A 20,821-nucleotide genomic window follows, 5' to 3' on the forward strand; every position below is an offset into this window, starting at 1 on the left:
TGAACAGGCTTGTTAGCCACAACATCTCAGCCTCTCAGTCCATAGAAACAAAAATAATAATTAAAGATGGTACTCATCCGTCCGTTGGCACAGTTCCTTTGGGTCTGACAACCAAATCCGGGTGGAAAAGAGTAAAGAAGAGAAAAAAACAAAAAAAGGATGTCCCCAAAAAGAGAAAAAACAATAATCCGCTGGTTCAAGGCCCCACAAAAACAGGTTATCCTCCAGCTGAAAGAATGCTCTCCCGAGTATGGTCCGTGTGCGTATATCTCAGACAAGAGCGTGAATTCATTAAACAGCTCACAAGTCTAATACACAATTGTCTCTTTTTTCCCTTTAAGAGATCATTTTGGACCCTTGCCCGGCCCAGGTAACAAAAGCCTGCCACCTCACCAAACATACCTCTCTTCAAAATGGCCGCCCTTCCTCTCTTATAGACAGGCCCATCAAAATAAGAGTCCTTAGCAGCGAACCAAAAGTCCCCATAATTCCCCCTCACCAAAATGTACATGTTAACATTCAAAATCAACATATCATGCAGTTAAAAATAATAAACCCTTTGCATCCAGACATATTTAAACATTTCTGAACTTTTTACAGCCAAACTTGTTATAAACAAACTTTTTACCTCACACAAGAAGCTATTATACAGGCTTTACTGTGGCAGTGTCACAGAGTAACCATGTATTGATTACATTTACAATCCTTTGCTTATTGTACTTTTTTCTAATCACCTAGAAAAGATGAGTCAAAGAATACAAGTGGGTCTGGGGCACTCAAAATATAAAGTGGTCCAATATGAGCAACTACGGGACATGCTAGAGGCCAAACGCCTTTCCTCTCAGCGCTCTCAACAGAAGGTAATAAATGTGTTGGATTTTTTTTGATAGCAAATACACAGAGTTGTAAAATGCTTGAGTAATTTTACTTGATTACTGTACTTAAGCATTATTTTGGGGGATTTGAACTTTACTCAAGCACAAATTAAACTGACTACTTGATTACATTTCTGAAGAAAAACAGTATACTCTTTACAAATTTATTTGAAAAGTACATTACATTTTTTTTTAATGCACATGAAATATGGTAAACGGAAGCTCAAACGTGCAAGCTTGACATGACAATCAATGATCATTGTTTTCATGCATCAAAGACACACATTTCCTACTTCATTTATGACTCTTATCAGGTAAATGTCTGGCTTCAAAACTTCACCATCAAATCTGAGGAAGCATATTGACGTTCCCCCTAAAAAGTTTATTCATTATTCGTTCTGTTGTGATAGAGCCATTAGCTGTGTAATATCTTAGCTGAATGCAAAAAAATAAAAAAATAAAATGCAAATAAAATCAGGGATGAGAATTTAAATACAGTTAATTTTTTGGTAACACTTTCTATGAAGCCTGCATTTATAATGCATTATAAGGGTATTCTTAAGGCATTATAATGAATGCATAATGCATTATAAAAAACCTTATAATATGTTATATCATCTCATGAGTATTCATAAGAACCGTTTTAATGTATTATAATTTTTACTTATTTGTGGTTATAGCTTTTAAGAGTATGATTACCTCCTCGTAGTTATAACGTATTATAAGTCTCATATCTCGCCATGTTACTCATGTCACTTTACTTAAAGCAGATAAAGACTACTTATAAGTAATAAGTAAATAATAAGTAAAAATAATATTTCCCAAAGAACCCTAAGATCAGGCATCAGATCAGATGAATGTGTAATATGACACATTTGTATTATCAGTTTGAATATTTTGATGGTACCCTTTAGACAGCTTTTGATAAGTAACTCTGCAACTGCATGTCAGCTAGCAGTAATTATTATTAGTAGTATGCTAAATATATGCTAAAACTAAATTTTGATGTTTCCTCAATAGATAAACTATTATATTATATTATAAGTAACTTTGCAAGTACGTGAACCTTCTACCTAGCCTAACCTTAACCTAAATCTACTAATACTCTAAGGAGTGTTAGTTGCCATGTAGGTGGAAAGTTTAAGCTTATAGTAAATTCTGTAGACTAAGGGGACCATCAAAATAAAACATAATATAATGTAAAAAATAAATGTAATATGATATAGTCCATTATAAATTAAGTAGATTTAAGTTGGCGTCCATTGTGTGCTATAAATAATCATAATCTTAAAAGGTATAACCTCAAATACTCAAGTATTATAATGTATTATAATTGTTGTTATGATTATTCATGAGATGGATAAGTTGTATTTATAATATGTCATTATATGACACATTGACTAGGAATAAGGACTGTCGCTGAATATTTAGTTAATCTTAATAATTACATTATTTGCTCATTAATTATTTGAAATAATTAATGCAAATAATCATTTACCAGTATTTGCTGAGAAAAAAACTCTAAATGCCCCAAATAAACAATTAAAAGATTAATTATCCTTTTAGACAGTGACGTTGAATAGACAAGAGGAAAAAGTGGTCTTGCTAAACATTAATGTTGTATGTTTTAACTCTAAGACTTTCCTCATTAATTCAACACATTCTTGTATTCTGTCTGGAATATGTTTTTAGCCTCTGCATTACATCTTGCCCTTCTAAGAGATAGTTCACCAAAAAATTAAAATTCTCTCTCCATTTACTGAACTGTCATGCCAGATATTTATGACTTTCTTTCTTCAGATGAGCACAAGAAAATATTTTAATCCATATAATGCAAGGGGTCAGGACCACTTCAGAAACCACACAAAGTGAGCATGACAGTCAAGATTAAAATATTAGCTATTGTCTTCTTATTCTTATTGTTTCACTTAAGAAGACCATAATTCATTAACAGGGGTTGCATAAATTACTGTCATATTCACTTTGTGTTTAGTTTTTGAAGTGTCATTTTTGGATGTCCCACTTGTGTTGGGAGATGAAACCCTTATTTTGTGTTCATCTGATAAATGAAAGTCATATGGGATGGAATGAGGGTGGAAAGGATAGAGTTTCCTTTTAATCGCTTTTCCTGTATTTTTTATGGATGTTCTGTAGTGCTTCTTTTTATTTGTTGTTGTTGCACTAGATATACATGTTTAACCTGTGCCATTGCATTTTGTTATGTTCTCTCTTTTTAATCATACTTCTGTAAGTCTGTCAGAAAAAAGTACTTATACTTTTATAATACTTAAGTACTATTTAAAGTTGTACTTTTTTATTTTTACTCAAGTATGTTTTTGGCCAGATACTTTTACACCTCTGCAAATACATTAAAAAATTAAAATACATTTATAAAGAAATGATTCAGATTTCATGGATTGTGGTGGTCCAACAGGCCATCCTTTATCCTAAAATACTCAGTTTTATTTGTGTACACTCACAATAACAACAAATGATTTGCTTTTGTAAAATAATGAAAACAATCTCACTCTCCTTTCACAAAAATGGTTACAAAAAGTGTCACAAAAATGTACCATAATTTAGAGTGTACTTGCCTCATGTAAAAAAATGTTTATAGAAAATTTGACATGTCTATTTAGAAATGTCTGTATTCCAGGGCTTTTAAAGACCAGCTTTGTCTAATATGTTGGTTTTCAAACTTTTTGTCATTATTGCCAAGTAAGAGTTTTAGACAGAGTTAGAATGTTGCAAACCTTTTGCAAGTAGTTACTGGAAGGCATTATTGCACCCATCGAGAAATGCTGCACTAAAACATTATTATTAGTAATGCAATAAATACAAAAATAAATAGATATTAAGTGTATATTCATTGCAACCAAGTAATTTTCAAAGCAAAGCAAGATATTTATCTTCATATTTACTTGTACCTGTAACATAATTATTTCATTTTTTCAAGGTAGCATGGCCTGTCTCCACAAAAACACAAGTGCATTTTTCCAAGCTTACATTCATTTGCACTGAAACATAAATAAATTAAATTTCAGTGACTGAAGAACTAATTTATACTCACGTTGTCACATTTATGCTCTGTTTTGGACTTAGACTTTTAGGGTGCTTTCACAAATGGTTCAATTGCCTGGCTCGAACCTGATTGCCTGACAGAGTGTGTCTGCCTCCCGAACAGTGTTAGGTAGATAGTTTTAGAGCTTGGGAGCTAAATAGGAAAAGAATCTTCTGCTCGGAGTTGATTTTGATATTCTAGGTATTATTAAATGCCCAGAGTTTTGATATTGTAGCAGACGTGAAGGACAATAATGCATAAGATCTTGCTCGAATACTGAGGTGCTAAACTATTCAGGGCTTTATAGGTAATTAGTAGGATTTTAGAATGTATACAATGTTTAATAGGGAGCCAGTGCAGTGTTGACAGAACTGGGCTGTCATACTTCTTGGTTCTAGTAAGAACTCTGGCTGCTGGATTCTGAACCAGCTGCATTTTGTTTATTAAGAGTGCGGTGCAACCACCCTATAAAGCATTACAATAATCTAACCTTTGAAGTCATGAACTCATGAATTATTTTTTCTGCATTTGCCATTGAGAGCATATGTCATAATTTAGATATATTTGTGAGATGAAAAAATGTGGTTTTACAATTGCTAGAAATGTGGCTTTCTAAGGAAAGATTGCTATGAAAGAGCAGCCATCGAGTGTTACAGAGTGTTCTAGGTCATTACATGCGGAGGTTTATGTTTTTTTTTTTTTTTTTCAGAATTTAACAGTAAGAAATTACTTGTCATCCAGTGATGAGTTATAGTTTCTAGACCTCATTTTTTCCTAAAAGACAAACAAAATTGCAGCTAGTAGATTTTTTATTTCCAAAACAAATCAAACTAATAAAAAATTAACTTAGCTCACACACCAAACTCTTTAATTCAAAACTTTCCATCATTGCTTAAATAAAGCTTGAATACACTATAGCTGCTGATTTATAATCACAAAATAATATGATTTGTGTAAGACCATCGAAACACAAACCTCTGCATTACAGTTTACGTCACATTAAATACTAGCTTCAAAAACACCCCAGCCCCCTTTGTGCATGCATATTAAAATCCAATACTGCGCATGCACATTAAATATCCGATCCAATACATTATCGTACTACAGGCTGCAGACTGTTTTTTTTTTATTGACAGTCTTTTTGGTTCTGAACCATGTTACGTTTGTGTCATCCGAGTGGCAGTAGTTTACCGTTACTAGCAATGTAGAAGACTGCAAAAGGATTGGATGTTTGCTCGCTTAAATTTCTCTCCTTCGAATTTTGAAAATTTAGTTTCATTTCCAAAGTTAATCTCGCACATGACTGAACAGAAAGTGAGGCTTTGTTTGTAATTAGTAACGTGATTTCTACGTTAACAACACAAGCCTCGTGTCAAGGCTTCATCTGTTCATATGCTTGGTAACTGGAGGCATTCCCTTTTGAGTCTCTTTAACAAAGACATGCTAGAGCCAATCAAAATTTAATAAATAAGATTATCTTTATTTGCATGCCAGCAGACCTGTAAAAAAGAACATGGGTACAACTTCCGATGAGGCGGCAGATGTGGTATACCAATGGTATTTTGGGTCCTAATTAGTAAAGAGGCAAAGTTTTTTTCAAAACATGGTTTACTTAACTTTGTTTTTTTTTTATAATAATTTACTAGGACAACTACAAGATTTTCCAGGACATTTGTGTTTTCCAGAACAGAAAAATTAGTCATCAATTTTCCAGGACACGTGGGAACCCTGAGTTCAGGGGCTATAGAGCCGCTGAGGCCATAATGCAGCAATGCAACCAACTTGGAGCTTAAGAGAATAAACTTATAAGGCTTGTTAATTATAAAATTTGGCAATTTGGCCTTCCGATGCTTAGAAATTGAATCACCAACTCATTCTTACCAACTGACTGCCTGTCAATACAATTATGGAGCACTGATATTACAGCTACATATACTTTAAGCTTAGAAGGTAAGCGGCCCCCATGTTGGTCTGTGCCATCCACTGACGTTAGAAGTTCAGACCTGGAAATGTGGGCATGAGCACCTCAGCAAAAAAGGGGGTGGGCCTTTGTGGGCCATTCTTATGGTGTCAACTAGGCTAAAGATACCACTCGTCCATTCTGTTCTGGTTGGTGGGAGGGGACATGCCATCATGTGTGGTGGACATGTCATCATTGCAATTATTCTCCAGCATGCTGAAAGAGACAAAGTCACCAGCACTCATGTTCTGGGTAATCCACCGGAGAGTGGTGATCTAGAGATCAGGAATCATGCGTGCATTGCAGTGACGGTCCCCGTAATAAGGGGCCGTTGCTTCTTTCTTTGCTGCTCCGGAGGAAAACATGTTTTTTTTTTTTTTAGAGACAAAGAGCGATGTCACATCAACAACCCACTTGGAGAAACTTGTTCATGCCTCTATTATTGTAGAGTGGACTTTTGTAATGGACTCTTTACTGGCCTTCCCAAGAAGAACATTAGACAGCTGCAGATCATAAAGAATGCTGCTGCCAGGATTATGGCTAAAACCAAAACATTTGAGCATATCACACCAGTCCTCAGGTCATTACACTGGCCTCCAGTTACATTTAGGATTTATTTTGAAGTACTATTGTTTGTAAATCACTCAATGGCCTAGGACCTGAATACATTGCAGGTATACTCACTGAATATAAACCAAACAGACAACTTAGATCATTAGGGTCAAGTCAGTTAGAAATACCAAGGGTTCACTCAAAACAAGGGGAGTCTGCTTTTAGCTATTATGCAAACCAGCTTCCAGAAGCGAACAGATGTGCTAAATCAGTAGCCATATTTAAATCTAGACTCAAAACACACCTGTTCAGCTGTGCATTTACTAAATGAGCACTGTGCTACATCTGAACTGATTGCACTGCATTTTATGTATCACTACTTTATATCACTAGAGGACATTTTAAGTTGAACTTGCAGGATGTTTTAAATGTACAAAGACCATTAATATGTCCTGTACAGGTCAGGGCAAATTTGATTTCTCATGTCATGAACCCTACATGTTAAAGGTAGGGTAGGTATTTTCTGTACTTCTAGTGCCATCTAGTGGAACTCTAAAAATAAAGCATGTTTCAAACAACCTCCATTCACATGTTGTGCCTCCCCCATCTCAACACAAACCGGTCTATTAAAAGTGAAGGCACGTCTGAACAGTTAAAAGTAGGCTGCATTATATAAAAGGTCCAACATATTAGGAATACATTTAACTTAAAATTTAGCTGCCATTGTTTACCCTTGTTTTACCCTTTTGTATGTCTCTGTGTATTTTGGCAAATCTGCAAATTTGTAACAGTAACAGAATCTGAATTATTTTTTTCCCACACTTTGTACTGAATGCAGTGATTGGATGAACATTCTATGGTCCTGAGCCTTCCATGTGTATTCCATTCTGTTTTTAATCACTGCTTTGCATTGTGCTCCAAATATTTACAAATCACATTGTAAGTGTAAAGAAAATATTTTTATGTGAATAATAATCACTGATGCACATTTAAATGCCTTAGCAATACACTGTTGAACTCGTTCAGTCATCAAATCATTAAGTACTGTATATTAGTTGGTTTTAATACCACTTTACTGTACAACCTGTATCGCACACAGTACAATAATATGTAAGTGTTGTATTTTGGTTAATTTAATGCAGTAAACATAGCAAGTTTTTCATTTATTTGTTTAAATAATAAATAACAAGAAAACAAGTAGACTAGGAAACTAATAGAGTATGCTAGTGTTAGAGTTAGAGGATCATTTTTTTTTTTTAAGAAAATGATTAGTTAGAATAGAAATTCAGTCAGTTCCAGGTCTATAAAATCATGTTCGTCATCACTATTTACTTATTTAATTTTTTACATTGAATATCTTGTTTGACTCATATGTCACATTATGGAAGTAAAACAGGCTAATTTTGTGTGTGTGTGTGTGTGTGTGTGTGTGTGTGTGTGTGTGTGTGTGTGTGTGTGTGTGTGTGTGTGTGTGTGTGTGTGTGTGTGTGTGTGTGTGTGTGTGTGTGTGTGTGTGTGTGTGTGTGTGTGTGTGTATTTCAGGTGCAGAAGTTGTTGGATGCAGCACAGGCGAACAAGGAAGGGAGTGTTCTGAGACTGCATAGAGAAGTGTGGCTCCAGGAGAAAATCAGACTCAATATAGCCAGGTAGCACACCTGTAAATACTAAAAGTACAATTTCAAATTTTTGTTTTAAAACACTGGTACTTTCAACATTTTGGGCCAAATTTACAAAAGCGTTGAGATATATATATATATTGTGGCTCACTTAATTGCATATGCATTTGTAGAAGTTTCACCTTCAGACACAAAATTTATGAAAAGAAAATATTTTAAAATAAATTATGCAATGTAAATTACTAAGGTTTGCGGTAGTCAGTTTACTGGTATTTGTGCCATTGTTTAACACACAAAAAAAACAATTGGTCTAAACCCATTAGTAGATTACCCCTACCTGATTATTAGAATTAGCCAACTTTATTATGGCATAAAAGGAGATAAGTAAACACAGGAAGAAGTTGGACTTGGACTGGAATGAACTGTCAGGAGCCCCGAAACAGAGTAGAACCAACCAGGGAAACCACCAGAGGAATAGGCCGAGGTCAGGCGAATAGGGCCAACACTAAGTTTGTCAAGACAACTTTGAAGTTGGCTTGAACAAGCCTATCCAGAAAGTTTGAAGTAGTTTTAAAAGCTTGAAGTTTAAAGGTTTTCAGTTTGAAGTTTAGGTTTTACTTTAGATTTGACTGATAGAAAAACATAAATAGTGATGAAAGACAAACTATTTAATGTCACATATGTATATTTAAAGGATGTGACATGTGGCCAAGTATGGTTACCCATATTCAGAATTTGTGCTCTGCATTTAACCCATCCAAGTGCACACGAACAGTAGTTTGAACTGCTTGGCGGTGGTCTTAGCCCATTCCAGCCTTGTGTAGGTCTACAATCTTGTCCCTGACATCCTTTGACTGCTCTTTTGTCTTGGTCATGTTGGAGAGTTTGGAATCTGATTCATTGATTGTGTCTGTGGACAGGTGTCTCTTATACAGGTTACCCTTGACACCTGGGAGTCAGAAATCAAATACTTATTTCACTCATTAAAATACAAATCACTTTATAACTTTTGTTTAAATGCGTTTTTCTTTTTTTTTTTCTTTTTTCTTTTTTTTTGGACAAAATCAGCAGGAGATCAAATATTTTTTGCCCTCACTGTGTTTCACCCAGTCTGGTGGAGTCAATTTCTGTCTTCTCTGTCCTCTCCTTTATTTCCACTGGTCTCATCTGGCTTCAAGTGTTTTTTAGTTGCCCCTGGTCCTAAACTATGTTTTCTTGTTCTTTTTTCTCTACTTTTCAGTACTTTTTCAGTTCACATTGGTATTGTAAATGTAAGATTTTATGAATGGGTCACTGAAAAGACTTTGGTACTGAAATTTTAAAAATGTGACCACACCAGCATTTCCCGCTAGCATTCACAGCGCTGTTGATCAACATCATATCAATAGATATGTGGAGAGGAGGTGACTTGAGGCCAAGTATAGTGACCCATACTAGGAATTTGTGCTCTGCATTTAACCCATCCAAGTGCACACACACAGTAGTGAACACACACACACACCCGGAGCAATGGACAGCCATATTGCTATTGCTATTGCTATTGCTACGGTGCCTGGGGAGCAGTTGGGGGTTCAGTGCCTTGCTCAAGGGACTCACCTCAGTCGAGGGTGGAGAGAGCACTGGTGATTCACTCCCCCCATCTACAATCCCTGCCGGACTTGAGACTCGAACCCACAACCTTTGGGTTACAAGTCCGACTCTCTAACCATTAGGCCACGGCTGCCCCATGTCTGTAATTGGCTACACTCTCTTTACCAAGCACTTGCACAGATACACAGTGGAATCCTAATATATCAGGGGCTTGTTCTTCGTACGTCGCTAACTCAGTTAGCTGGATTTAATTGTTGACGATTTGGCATGATCTTGGATTGTTTGGTTCTTCGAAGCTCATCCTGGACTTGCTGTCATAGCAACAGGTGCGCAAGCTTAAACAGGTTTACATGAAATAAACCTGCAGGGAGCAGGTTTATTTCATGTAAACGGGATTTAGGCTGCGCTCCTGGCGGGTTATGATTGGTTGAAATGGCGAGGTCACATCTGATTGGTTAAAGAACACGACTGATGCGGACTGACTCACGTGGGAAAAGAAAAGTATTTTGCAAGAAACTGTAGAAGAGAATTATGACGATTCACACGAATGATGACCACAGCTACACACACATTATATAGCCTATATATACAGTTGCAATCAAAATTATTTACCCCCCCCCCCCTCAGAGACTGCAGTACTGCAAATGGTTTTTGCTCTTTCTGAAGATTCAGGACTAAATTGCATCTACAACAGTTTTCTGGCATATTAAAAATTAGCTTGGGGTGTTACACATAGTATACTCTTAGCCCATTCATGTGCTGAAGGTGAGTAGCAAATATGATAAAGTCAACAGAGAGCTCACACAAAATCAATAGAGAAGAAATAGTTTGTTATATTAAAACTACATGAAGATTTCTAAGACATTACAAGTCCCTAGAGACACAGCTGGCAGCCGTATTCCTTAGATTAAAGTGTGTTGAACCAGAAAACCTTTGAGGGTGTTGAACAAACAAAAAAGCACAATATCATAAAATGTTTGATCAGATCAACTGAGAAAAACTTGCAATGTACAGCCAAAGACTTGCAAGATGACCAGACGAAAGGAGGCAAAATATTTCAATGCTGTGTATAAAAAGGACACTAGACAAGTATGGTCTTCATGTTGAGGAATCTTGCTGAATACCATTCTTGACCAAGAAGAACAAAAAGCTGACTTGAACATGCTAAAATTCGTTTAGTTAGACCTGTGGAGTTCTGGAAGAATGTTTTATGGAGTGATGTGTCCAAACTGGAACTTTTTTGGTTGTATGGATCAGAGGTATGTCTGGTGCAAAAAAGACAAAGCTTATAAGCAGAAGAACACCATCTCCATCATCAAACATGGAGGTGGGCCAGTCCTGTTATGGGGTTGTTCTACTGTAGCAGGAAGTGGAAAACATGACCATACAAAGGATATCATGGATTTATTAAAGTATCACACCATTTTGGCAAACATTGTGGTGCCTTTTGTCTGAAGCTAATAATCAATGGCTTTTCCTGCAGACCAATCATCCCAAAGTATACATTCAAATCTACTTATGCTTGGTTCAGGGATCAGTCATAGAATGTTTTTAAGTGGCCTGTTCAGTTTCCAGATGTAATTCTCATTGAAAATACATGGTTAAATTATTTTATAAATATTTGCAAATAAGAAGTTATTTAAAAGATGAGCTTAAAGTAAAAACTTTAGATGATATCCACCCTCTGATGCGTTTTATGATTAAAGTTAGTAAAATTAATAATTTAGATAACATAATAGGACAAATAAATAAAATTTTTCAAGAAATTAAGGATGCGGGTTTATGCAATATTAAGGTAAAATGGGAAACTGAATTGGGTAATAAAATAACAGAAGATGATTGGAAACAAACTCTAAAAGAAAATTTAAGGACCACGCAATCACCATATTGGCAAGAATATGCCTGGAAAATTATTATACGATATTTTATAACACCAGAGATATCCTCTAAATATAATAATTTATCTTCAGGATGCTGGAGAAGCTGTGGTGAATCTAAAGCTCACTATCTGCATATATTCTATACTTGTAAAATAATAAAAAAATATTGGATAGAAGTAACTCGGGCAATAGAAGAAATGTTTAATAAATTTTATATAATAAAAACACAAAATTTAGTTTTAGGTATAGAACCTATGTCACTTAGTAAAGATGAGTTATATCTATTTAGAATATTGAGAATCACAGCTTTTAAAGTAATAACTAAGTTTTGGAGAAAGCGAGAATCCCCAGCAATAAGCGATTGGTTAGACATAGTGTCTAAAGTGTACTCTATGGAAAAGAAAACATTTGAATTAAAAAATAAAACGGTATATTTTGAAAAGATATGGGCTCCCCTAAAAGCAAAGTATTCATTATAAATAAAATATATTCTAATAATTATTTTCTATATAAGCCTCCCTCTCTTTTAATTTTATTGTTTATTATTTTATGGGATTAAATACTATTATTAGTTGGTGCTAAAAAAAAAATATACATATATATATATATATATATATATATATATATATATATATAAATATACATTATTGAAATTATTTGGAATTGAGGATCACAAGGAATTTGATATGAATATATGATCTTTTTTTTTTTTTTTTTTTTTTTTTAATGATGTCTATGTATGTAAATGAGATTTGAATTTTTTTTTTTTTTTTTATATAATTTTTTGATTATGTGGGTGGTGGGTATTACCACAAAGGGAAAAAATGGATGAGAAATTGAGAGAAAAAAATGAGGAATAACTTTAAAAAGAAAATGTATGTCTTTAAAGAAAAAATTATTTTTGTAAAAATGTATTGAATATGTTCTCCTTTTTATTTAAAAGACATAATAAAGTATATATATATATATATATATATATATATATATATATATATATAAAAAAAAAAGAAAATACATGGTTGAATTTGATGCAAGCAGTGGCAAAGTAAAAACCAAAGATTATCAGTGATCTGAAAGCTTTTTCAGGGGAGGAATAATTTTGAACATGAATGTTTAGAGCCAATTTGATTTTTTTATTATTATTATTATTCATCAACTTACATTCTCAGAATTACTCAAATGTGTCTTAATAAACTTTCTTTGATAGTATACTGATACCTTTGTTTAATTTGTTTCACAAAATGTTGTTCTCTGTAGCAAAATGTCTTGCAGGTCAAGTATATACACTACCGTTCAAAAGTTTGGGGTCAGTACATTTTTATTTTTATTTTTTTTGTTTGTTTTTTTGAAGAAATTGATACTTTTATTCACCAAGGATGTATTGAGTTAATAATTAAAAATTTATTAAAAGTTAATAATAAATAATTTACATTGTTATAAAAATATATATATTTTGAATAAACACTGTACTTTTTAAACTTGTTATTCATGAAAGAATCCTGGGAAAAAAATCACATCCAAAAAATATTTGCATAAAAAACATTATTTTATATTGTAAAAACATTTTGCAATATTAGTTTTTTCTGTATTTTTAATTAAATAAATGCAGCCTTGATGAGCCTAAGAGACTTCTTTACAGACTATTACAAGTCTTAATGACCCCAAACTTTTAAACGGTATATAAAAATAAAAATAAAATAACATATCAAGGAAAAAAACATGTAACATGGGCAGCACTAACGCATTTAATTTGTCTGCTACTTTTTGCCAGCCCTCTCTCCTGGCTTTTGCAGACTTTGAGGTGTTTCCTGTCGTTTTAATTAAAGACTCAAATTCGGCATAACCTTCCATTAAAAGCTCTTGTTCTGCTTGGGAGAAAAATTGGGCACATTCTTTGGCCATGCTGAACAGCCAATAACAGCGTTGCTAATCATTGTTTCTACTATCGATACATGTCCCCTTTTAAAGGTCCCATATTGTACACATTTCTGGAGGTTTATTTTAGTTGTTGATGTCCTTAAGAATATATATTTGCGGTATAAGTGCCAAAATCCATCTCAATATATTTTTACAGCTCCTTTTTTAGGAGCTCGATTTTGGCCCATCTAATTAATATTCATGAGCCTCTCTTCTGATTGGCCTGTTGTTTTCTGAGTGACGCACAGTCAGGCCAACCACAGTTTAACTAAGGTCATGTATGCTGTAGCCGAGAGAGCCTAGCCTGCTGATACTCAACAGGATATTTCAGAATGATCATTAATGTTTTTTCTTTTTCAAACACTGAATGCAGTAAGCTACATAACTGTTGCTTTAGTAAAGCCCCTTTCACAATGCGCGCTGATTCTGGAAAATTACGGGAACGAGCACTGTGTGAACAAAAGCCAGAACCATAAAGGCAGTGCAAAGTGGAATGAAGCAGCGATCAGACAGAGCCAGCTCCTCACTATCAGCGCTGAAGCACAGTTTGTTCAGGTTAGTTTCAGTTTAGTGAAATGTACGCGTCGCATTACATCTCACATCCAAACATCACATGTCTTTATGGGTTGTGTGTAAAGCACGTACAGATTCCGGAAAACAACTGTGAATGAACCAAATCAAACAACTCCGGAACAAATCGTGGGACACATTATCCGTGTATTTACCGGAATCGCTGAGTGAAAGAGGCTGAAGTTGACGTGCCTCTGGTCTCTTATATTCACGTTGTTCGGAAGCCTGTGCAATGATGTAGTTTCGACATCTATCGACTGAACATGGTTTTCTCGACTTGTTTCCATGTTGTTGTTGCTTAGCAATGTTATGGACACGATATTGTCTGTGTTTGACAAAAGGAGGGTGGGACGTGATTGGTGCTAGGGGTGGTGACTGAAGGCGGTGACTGAGTAGATTGGACGTCACATCTTTGCGGAAGACACAGTGGCTCGTGAAAATGAACAGCTACTTTAAGCAGGCTGTGTGCAGTTTACTGTGGATTGACTGTTTTTAAACTCATATGGTAGTTACATAGCCCCTAGACCTCAGTTATCATGAAAAAGCCAGGAAATTTCAATTTTGACAATATGGGACCTTTAAACCAACGCATGAACGCGCAATTATCTCAGATAACTCAATCCAGCGATACTAATCATAAACAACAGGTGTGTTCGAAGAACCCAATTAGCCGGATCATGATTAGCACGATGATATCATCTTGGATGTCTCATTTGATCTCGGATGTTTTAAGCAACGTACGAAGAACGAGCCCCAGCTCATAGATGGATCCTCTGATAGACGTGGCTTTCAAACACTCCCATATAGTACTATCCCGTATAGTCACGTTTTTTTAATTTCACTACTGACTGGTACAGAAGTCAGTACTTTTGACAACACTACTTGTCAGCCATTACTTTGGGTGGGGCACCCCCTTCATTTTCATGGTTACGGCCCTACATATCCTGATGGTATGTTACATATTTCTTGATGTCAAGTTTATAAACTACAATGTTTACTGAATGTATCAGGCACAAGACTGAGAAGGACCTTCAGCGTTTTCTTCATGGAGCTGGATTCAAAGAAGAAACAGACACAGATATCCTTTCTCAGTTACAGGAATATGGTAAAGTTCCTTTCAGATTTAGTTGTGATATTAAAAAGTAAATTGAAAAAAAAAAGAAATATTGTTTGTTACATATCAATCATATTAAAATCACAATTTAGATTTAAAATGTATTATAATAATACATTTCCACTTCCTTGCCACATCACATTTCACGGTTCTCTGCTGACGAGACCAACTTTAACTAACTGGTTTGCTGATCTCCGTAGGCTTAAGACACTTTTCCTAGAATAGCCAAACTGGTTTCAAACTGATTTCTAAGACCAGCAAACATTTTTTCTTCTTGTTTTTCAGTAGGATGACTTTATATTATAGATTTAAACTGACAGTTGTTACTAGTTGCTTATAGGTAACAAAGTGTATCCTTTGTGTGTAATAAAGAGTTGGATCTGGAACAGGAATGTGAGGAGTTTCGATTGACCACAGTTGAACCTGTTTATCATCTAAGAGATGATCTGCAGTACAGACTCGCATCACAGTGCTCAAAAGCCAGTGACATCAGAGAGCTTGAGAACGTCTTACGGCAGGTAACCCATCATAATCAGCAATACAATAAATTGTATTGAGCATACATTCGTTTTTAACACCCACCACAGTTTAGTTTAGTGTTTTTATCCTGTGACAAAGGTATTGTTTCCTCTTTTCTCCTGACGTTTGTTATTATTTAAATTTTTATAAACTTTTTTTTTTTTACCAATTGTACCACTTGTTGACAATAACGTATTTCTTCAACGTTGTCTATGACCAGATGTGTTTTTAGTGGACTTCTAAAATTTGCTTTGCTTGAGAAAACATGAAAATATACAGTTACAATGTTTTTTTTTTTTTTTTTAATTTGATTTATTCAAGTTAGTTTAGCATCAAACACAATGTGATATTCAGCAACCGAGATCTGGCAGCAACAGCGCATTTTTCAGCTTGGGCGAGCACTTCACGGACACGGACACGGACATGTTGACTTCGCCTATGAAATCAGCTGCATGCCAGCAAAACACTGAGAATGCACATGAATCCTGACGAGTCATAGCAAAAGAGCAGAGGCGAGAAAGCTGCGGAAAATCCGCTTACCCGGAAGCTTCCATAACTGATGTAGATTTACAGAAAATTGTTGTTTTTCAAATAAATAATTTTACTTCCATCCCTAATATTATGACACTATCCACATTTTCACAAATCTCTCTATGCATAAAATCAATGCATGCATTCTCATTTAAACTCACTTTCAGGGCTCGACAATACAAAATACCTTGTACTATAGTCCTATATTCTTTGCACTTCACTTCATTCTTTGCAGATAACAGACAAACTATGTTTGTATATATTTCATACAAAATATACATTGATTTTCTAACTTTAAATAATATTTCTTTGTGTTTTAGGTTCTGTCAGTCAGACAGCAGCAGGAGGAAGTCATGGACAGACTGCAATGTGAAAGTGTGTCTCTAGAGCAGGACATCTCTGTTACTGAACTCAAGGTAATGTAAAATTACAATTTTACTATAGGCCTATATTCTTTGCACTTCACATTAAAATGTAACCTGTGATTTTATGGATCAGGGATAGTTCACTGAAAAATGAAAATTGTCTCATCATCCACATATATTATATAATCTAAAATATTTTGTGTTCAACAGAAGAAAGAGACTTATGCAGTTTAGGAACAACTTGAGTTGTTCATTAGTACATGATGACACAATTTTCATTTCTGGGTGAACTATCCTTTGACTATTTTTGGGAAGCCTCCCACATCTTTTGTCATATGCTATGTGGCCTTTGAAATGTGGATTTTAATGGGCTACGTGGCTTCATAAGGATCATTCTACTGGAAATACATTTATTAGTGATTTAGTTTAAACATGTACAACAATGTGTTTGTACAACAATTGTAATTAATTTGTAGTGAAACATTTGATCAACTATATTTGAAGATAAAACTGTCTCTGCCCTTTAGGAGAACCTACTGTCTGCTGCAATGGAAGATCAGATAGCATATTTTGAGAAGGTTCCAGACGAGATCTTTACTGCAGACTGCCCATATCCTGAGCTCAGATCAGATCTGATCCACAGCTTTCACTCTCTTACTGAGAAATATAAACTCAGATTAGCGATAGTGGAGACCAGACTGCAAGGTCTGGACAGGTAACATACATACTCATTATTATCAACTATTCATTATCATCTATGTATATAGTGAACATGACTTCCATGGGTTCCAAATCTATGTGCATTTAAAAAAGTTGTATTTTAAACAAACCAGTGAGGGGACATTCATTGTAGCCAATTTTAATGAATAGGTAACCACACAGTTGCTGGTTTGCATTGGCTATTTTTCTTTTTGGTTTGGAAGTATTATCTGTGAAGTGACGTGTGTGTGTTTGTATCTCAGGAATTGTGGCTGGAATGCAGCAGATCACGAGTGTTTCCAGCACATAATCAGTCAGTATTCCCCAAGTCTGAGGAACCAGCGCTCACTTTACATTGATATGGTGCTGAGAATGCTGCCACATGTAACCAAACAGGAACTGGTTAGTACTCCTGCATATATATGTATCCCTTTGTTTTTCTCTCCCCAGCAAGGTCTGATGTGTTCAGCAGTCTGCAAGTTATGCAGAATAACCCATACAACAACCCTTATACACAGACACATAGGACTGGATCTGACTAAACAATATTATATCCTAGCCTTATATACACCCATATACACAAAATATGGAAAATGAATGTGAATGATTCTGAATGAACTGAATGATATACCTGAAAAGTTTTATTACATCCAAAATGCTTAGCAGATTCTAGAGCTTGTTCAACAAAGCCGTTATCTGGATATATATATAGTATGTGTATTTGTAAAAGGCTTGTTGGTGGGGATTTGGATTCAGCTCAGTGACCTGATTCTTATATAGTTCTTATATAAGTTGACAAGCAGAATATATCCTTTCTAGTGGTGGGCCGTTATCGGCGTTAACGTGCTGCGTTAACGTGAGACTCTTATCGGGCGATAAAAAAAATATCGCCGTTAATCTATTCTCAAAGTTGGGTTGGGAGCTGGGTCTAAACTACGTAAGCTATGATGACTTTCACCTTGATATTTTAGCGCGGATGATACCTAGTCGAATTGCACTGTAGGAGGCGAGAACGAGTCTTCAACTTCTGTGAAATTACCACATCAAATGAGACGTGCAAACATGGATGCAGTTATGAAGCCGCTTCAGGGCAGGTGCGTGCGTTGCTAGACCCTTTTTACTGGGGCACGTGCCCCAGTGAAAATCTGCTGTGCCCCAGTAAAATCTCAAGTTTGAGTTATAATTTACTTTGATAATCCCGAAATAAAGACATTAAACTATATGCAACAACTGAATTGACGCTTCTAAAAGCAACGCAGTTTAATGGAAGACTATGCACGCAGAAATCCATGCCCGTGCGCGTCTGTGTATTTAACGGCAACGTGCACGTCGTGCAGCCTTTTGCGCAGAAGTACTTGCTTACACAAGTTTGTATGTAATTATGTTGTAAATGCAATTGTCAAGCAGTTTGTAATGCATTTTGGAAACAGGAGATGAGCGCCTGATCTAATGCACCACCTGGCCCGTTCTCGAAGACTTTTAGTCATTATTTGGGTAGAACACATATTCTGAAAATGCCTTCAGCAGAATTGAAATTAGCCATTTTAATCTAGATTAATCTAGATTAATTCCAAGATTTAATCTAGATTAATCTAGATTAAAAAAATTTATCTATGCCCACCCCTAATTCTTTCATGAACAATTTAAATAAACAGTTTCAGCCTTAGTTAGATGGTGTAGAATGAGTCACAGTACCATAATCGGATCTGTAGAGGCTATACCTCTAAAATGATGCACTAGTTTTACAGTCTGTATATACATGTTTCTACTAAAACACTGGATGACAAGAAGACTGATTACAATCTAAATCACAAGCCGCTTTTCCACTATCGTGCCGAACCATTCTTAGAATGGTCGGGTACGGTTCCAGTTGTGTTTCCACCTGAGCCTGGTATGATTACAAACCGTTCTCGGCCCGGAATTCTCGGCACGGTTAGACAACCTATTGAGCCGGGCTGGTAAAATGCGTGTGCATGACGTCGCCACTCCGTTGCCTGGCTACCAGTTTCTCTATGGCTAAGCGGTTTTGCAGTCAACAGATACGGTAAATATAAATACAAATGGCTGAGACAATTTGGTCTGTGGATGAAACATTTGCTCTTATATTGATATTTGGGCAGAAAGAAAAATTCAACAACACCTGGAGGCTGCAAAGAGAAACGAAAAAGTTTTTTTAAATTATAGCGCAGTGTCTTGCAGAGAAGGCATTAAGAAAAGTTCAAAACAGTGCCGGGAAAAACAAAAAACAAAAAAACAAACTCAAACATACATATCGCGTCCAAAAGGACAATAACAGTAGAAGCGGGGCTGCCTACTCTTGCGTTACCAAGGCAACAACTTGCGCATTTGTATCTACATTTCAAAGAGTTCCGTTATCTGCACCACAGTGGAAAATCAAACCATATCCGTGCTGACTGGCCCGGAACAGCACAGAACAGAACGGTTACGCATTGAGAACGGTTCAGCCCGATAGTGGAAAAGCAGCTACACTCTCAAAATCAAGTTTCTAAAGGAGAGAAAAGACCAGGCCAATAGGTCACCTGAATAAAAATAATAAAAATATCCATCAATTTGTGCAACACTATACACTGTCTATGTCAAGAAGGATTAAGTTTGTGTTAAGAATCACGATATTTAAATATCAGTATATCAGATGTACTGACTTTTGTTCCTTGAGTTTCTGCTCTGGGCCTGATTTTTTTTTCTTTTTAATTTAGTAAATCTAAACTATTAGTTTTTAATTTAAACAAGCAGAAATTACCTTACATATCACATCACAAAACTATACATCTCAGCAGTAGCAGCACTCAAAATATATATCTACATATTTATTTATCATATCTACACATTTTCTTTGAAATATGTGTGACCTTGGACCACAAAACCAGTCTTCAGTAGCATGGGAATATTTGTAGCAATAGCCAAAAATGCATTTTATGTATTTTTGCCCAGAAAATGCAGCTGGGCTCCATTTTTTTTGGCTGTTTTTTCAGGTTGTGCTCTTTATTCCACAGTTTCTGTTTTCCATGATTTTCTTTAAGCATAATGGAGCAACCGTGTCTAAAGTGCTAGAAAAGATAGTTTCTGCTAGAACATCACATTTTTCCGAGATAAGCAAGATTATTTACAAAGCAGTCTTTTACCGTATACAGTGCCTTGCAAAATTATTCATACCCCTTCATTTTTTTCATATTTTGTTATGTTGCTGCCTTATGTTAAACTACTTTAAATTACTTTTTTCCCACATCAATCTACACTCCCCACTCCATAATGGCAAAGCAAAAAAATTGTTTTTTAACATTTGTGCAAATTTATTAAAAATAAAAAACTGTAAAGGTCCATAAGTATTCATACCCTTTTCTGGGACACTCGAATTTTAGCTCAGGAGCATTCATATGGCTTCTAGATGTGGCAAATTCATTTGAATGAGTATGATTTAGAAAGCACACACCTCTCAGAAAAGGTCTAACAGCTGAAAATGCATATCAGAGCAAAAACCAAGTACTGAGGTCAAGATAACTGCCTGTAGAGCTCAGTGACAGACTTGCGTTAATGCAATGATCTAGGGAAGA

General features: G+C 35.4%; 1 protein-coding gene across 1 annotated transcript in view; it reads left to right on the top strand.

Annotated features, from left to right (window-relative positions):
• The first annotated feature begins 743 nt into the window (after positions 1–743).
• LOC141340107 (coiled-coil domain-containing protein 148-like) overlaps positions 744–20,821 on the top strand; it is a 33,039-nt gene continuing 12,961 nt past the window's right edge. The window contains exons 1-7 of the mRNA XM_073845040.1: positions 744–860; positions 7,991–8,094; positions 15,032–15,126; positions 15,508–15,653; positions 16,506–16,601; positions 17,078–17,265; positions 17,513–17,651. Coding sequence (XP_073701141.1) covers positions 744–860; positions 7,991–8,094; positions 15,032–15,126; positions 15,508–15,653; positions 16,506–16,601; positions 17,078–17,265; positions 17,513–17,651 — 885 coding nt within the window. The remainder of the gene's footprint in view (positions 861–7,990; positions 8,095–15,031; positions 15,127–15,507; positions 15,654–16,505; positions 16,602–17,077; positions 17,266–17,512; positions 17,652–20,821) is intronic.

Source organism: Garra rufa, chromosome 8 (genome assembly GCF_049309525.1).
Source record: "Garra rufa chromosome 8, GarRuf1.0, whole genome shotgun sequence".
NCBI classification, from domain to species: Eukaryota; Metazoa; Chordata; class Actinopteri; order Cypriniformes; family Cyprinidae; genus Garra; species Garra rufa.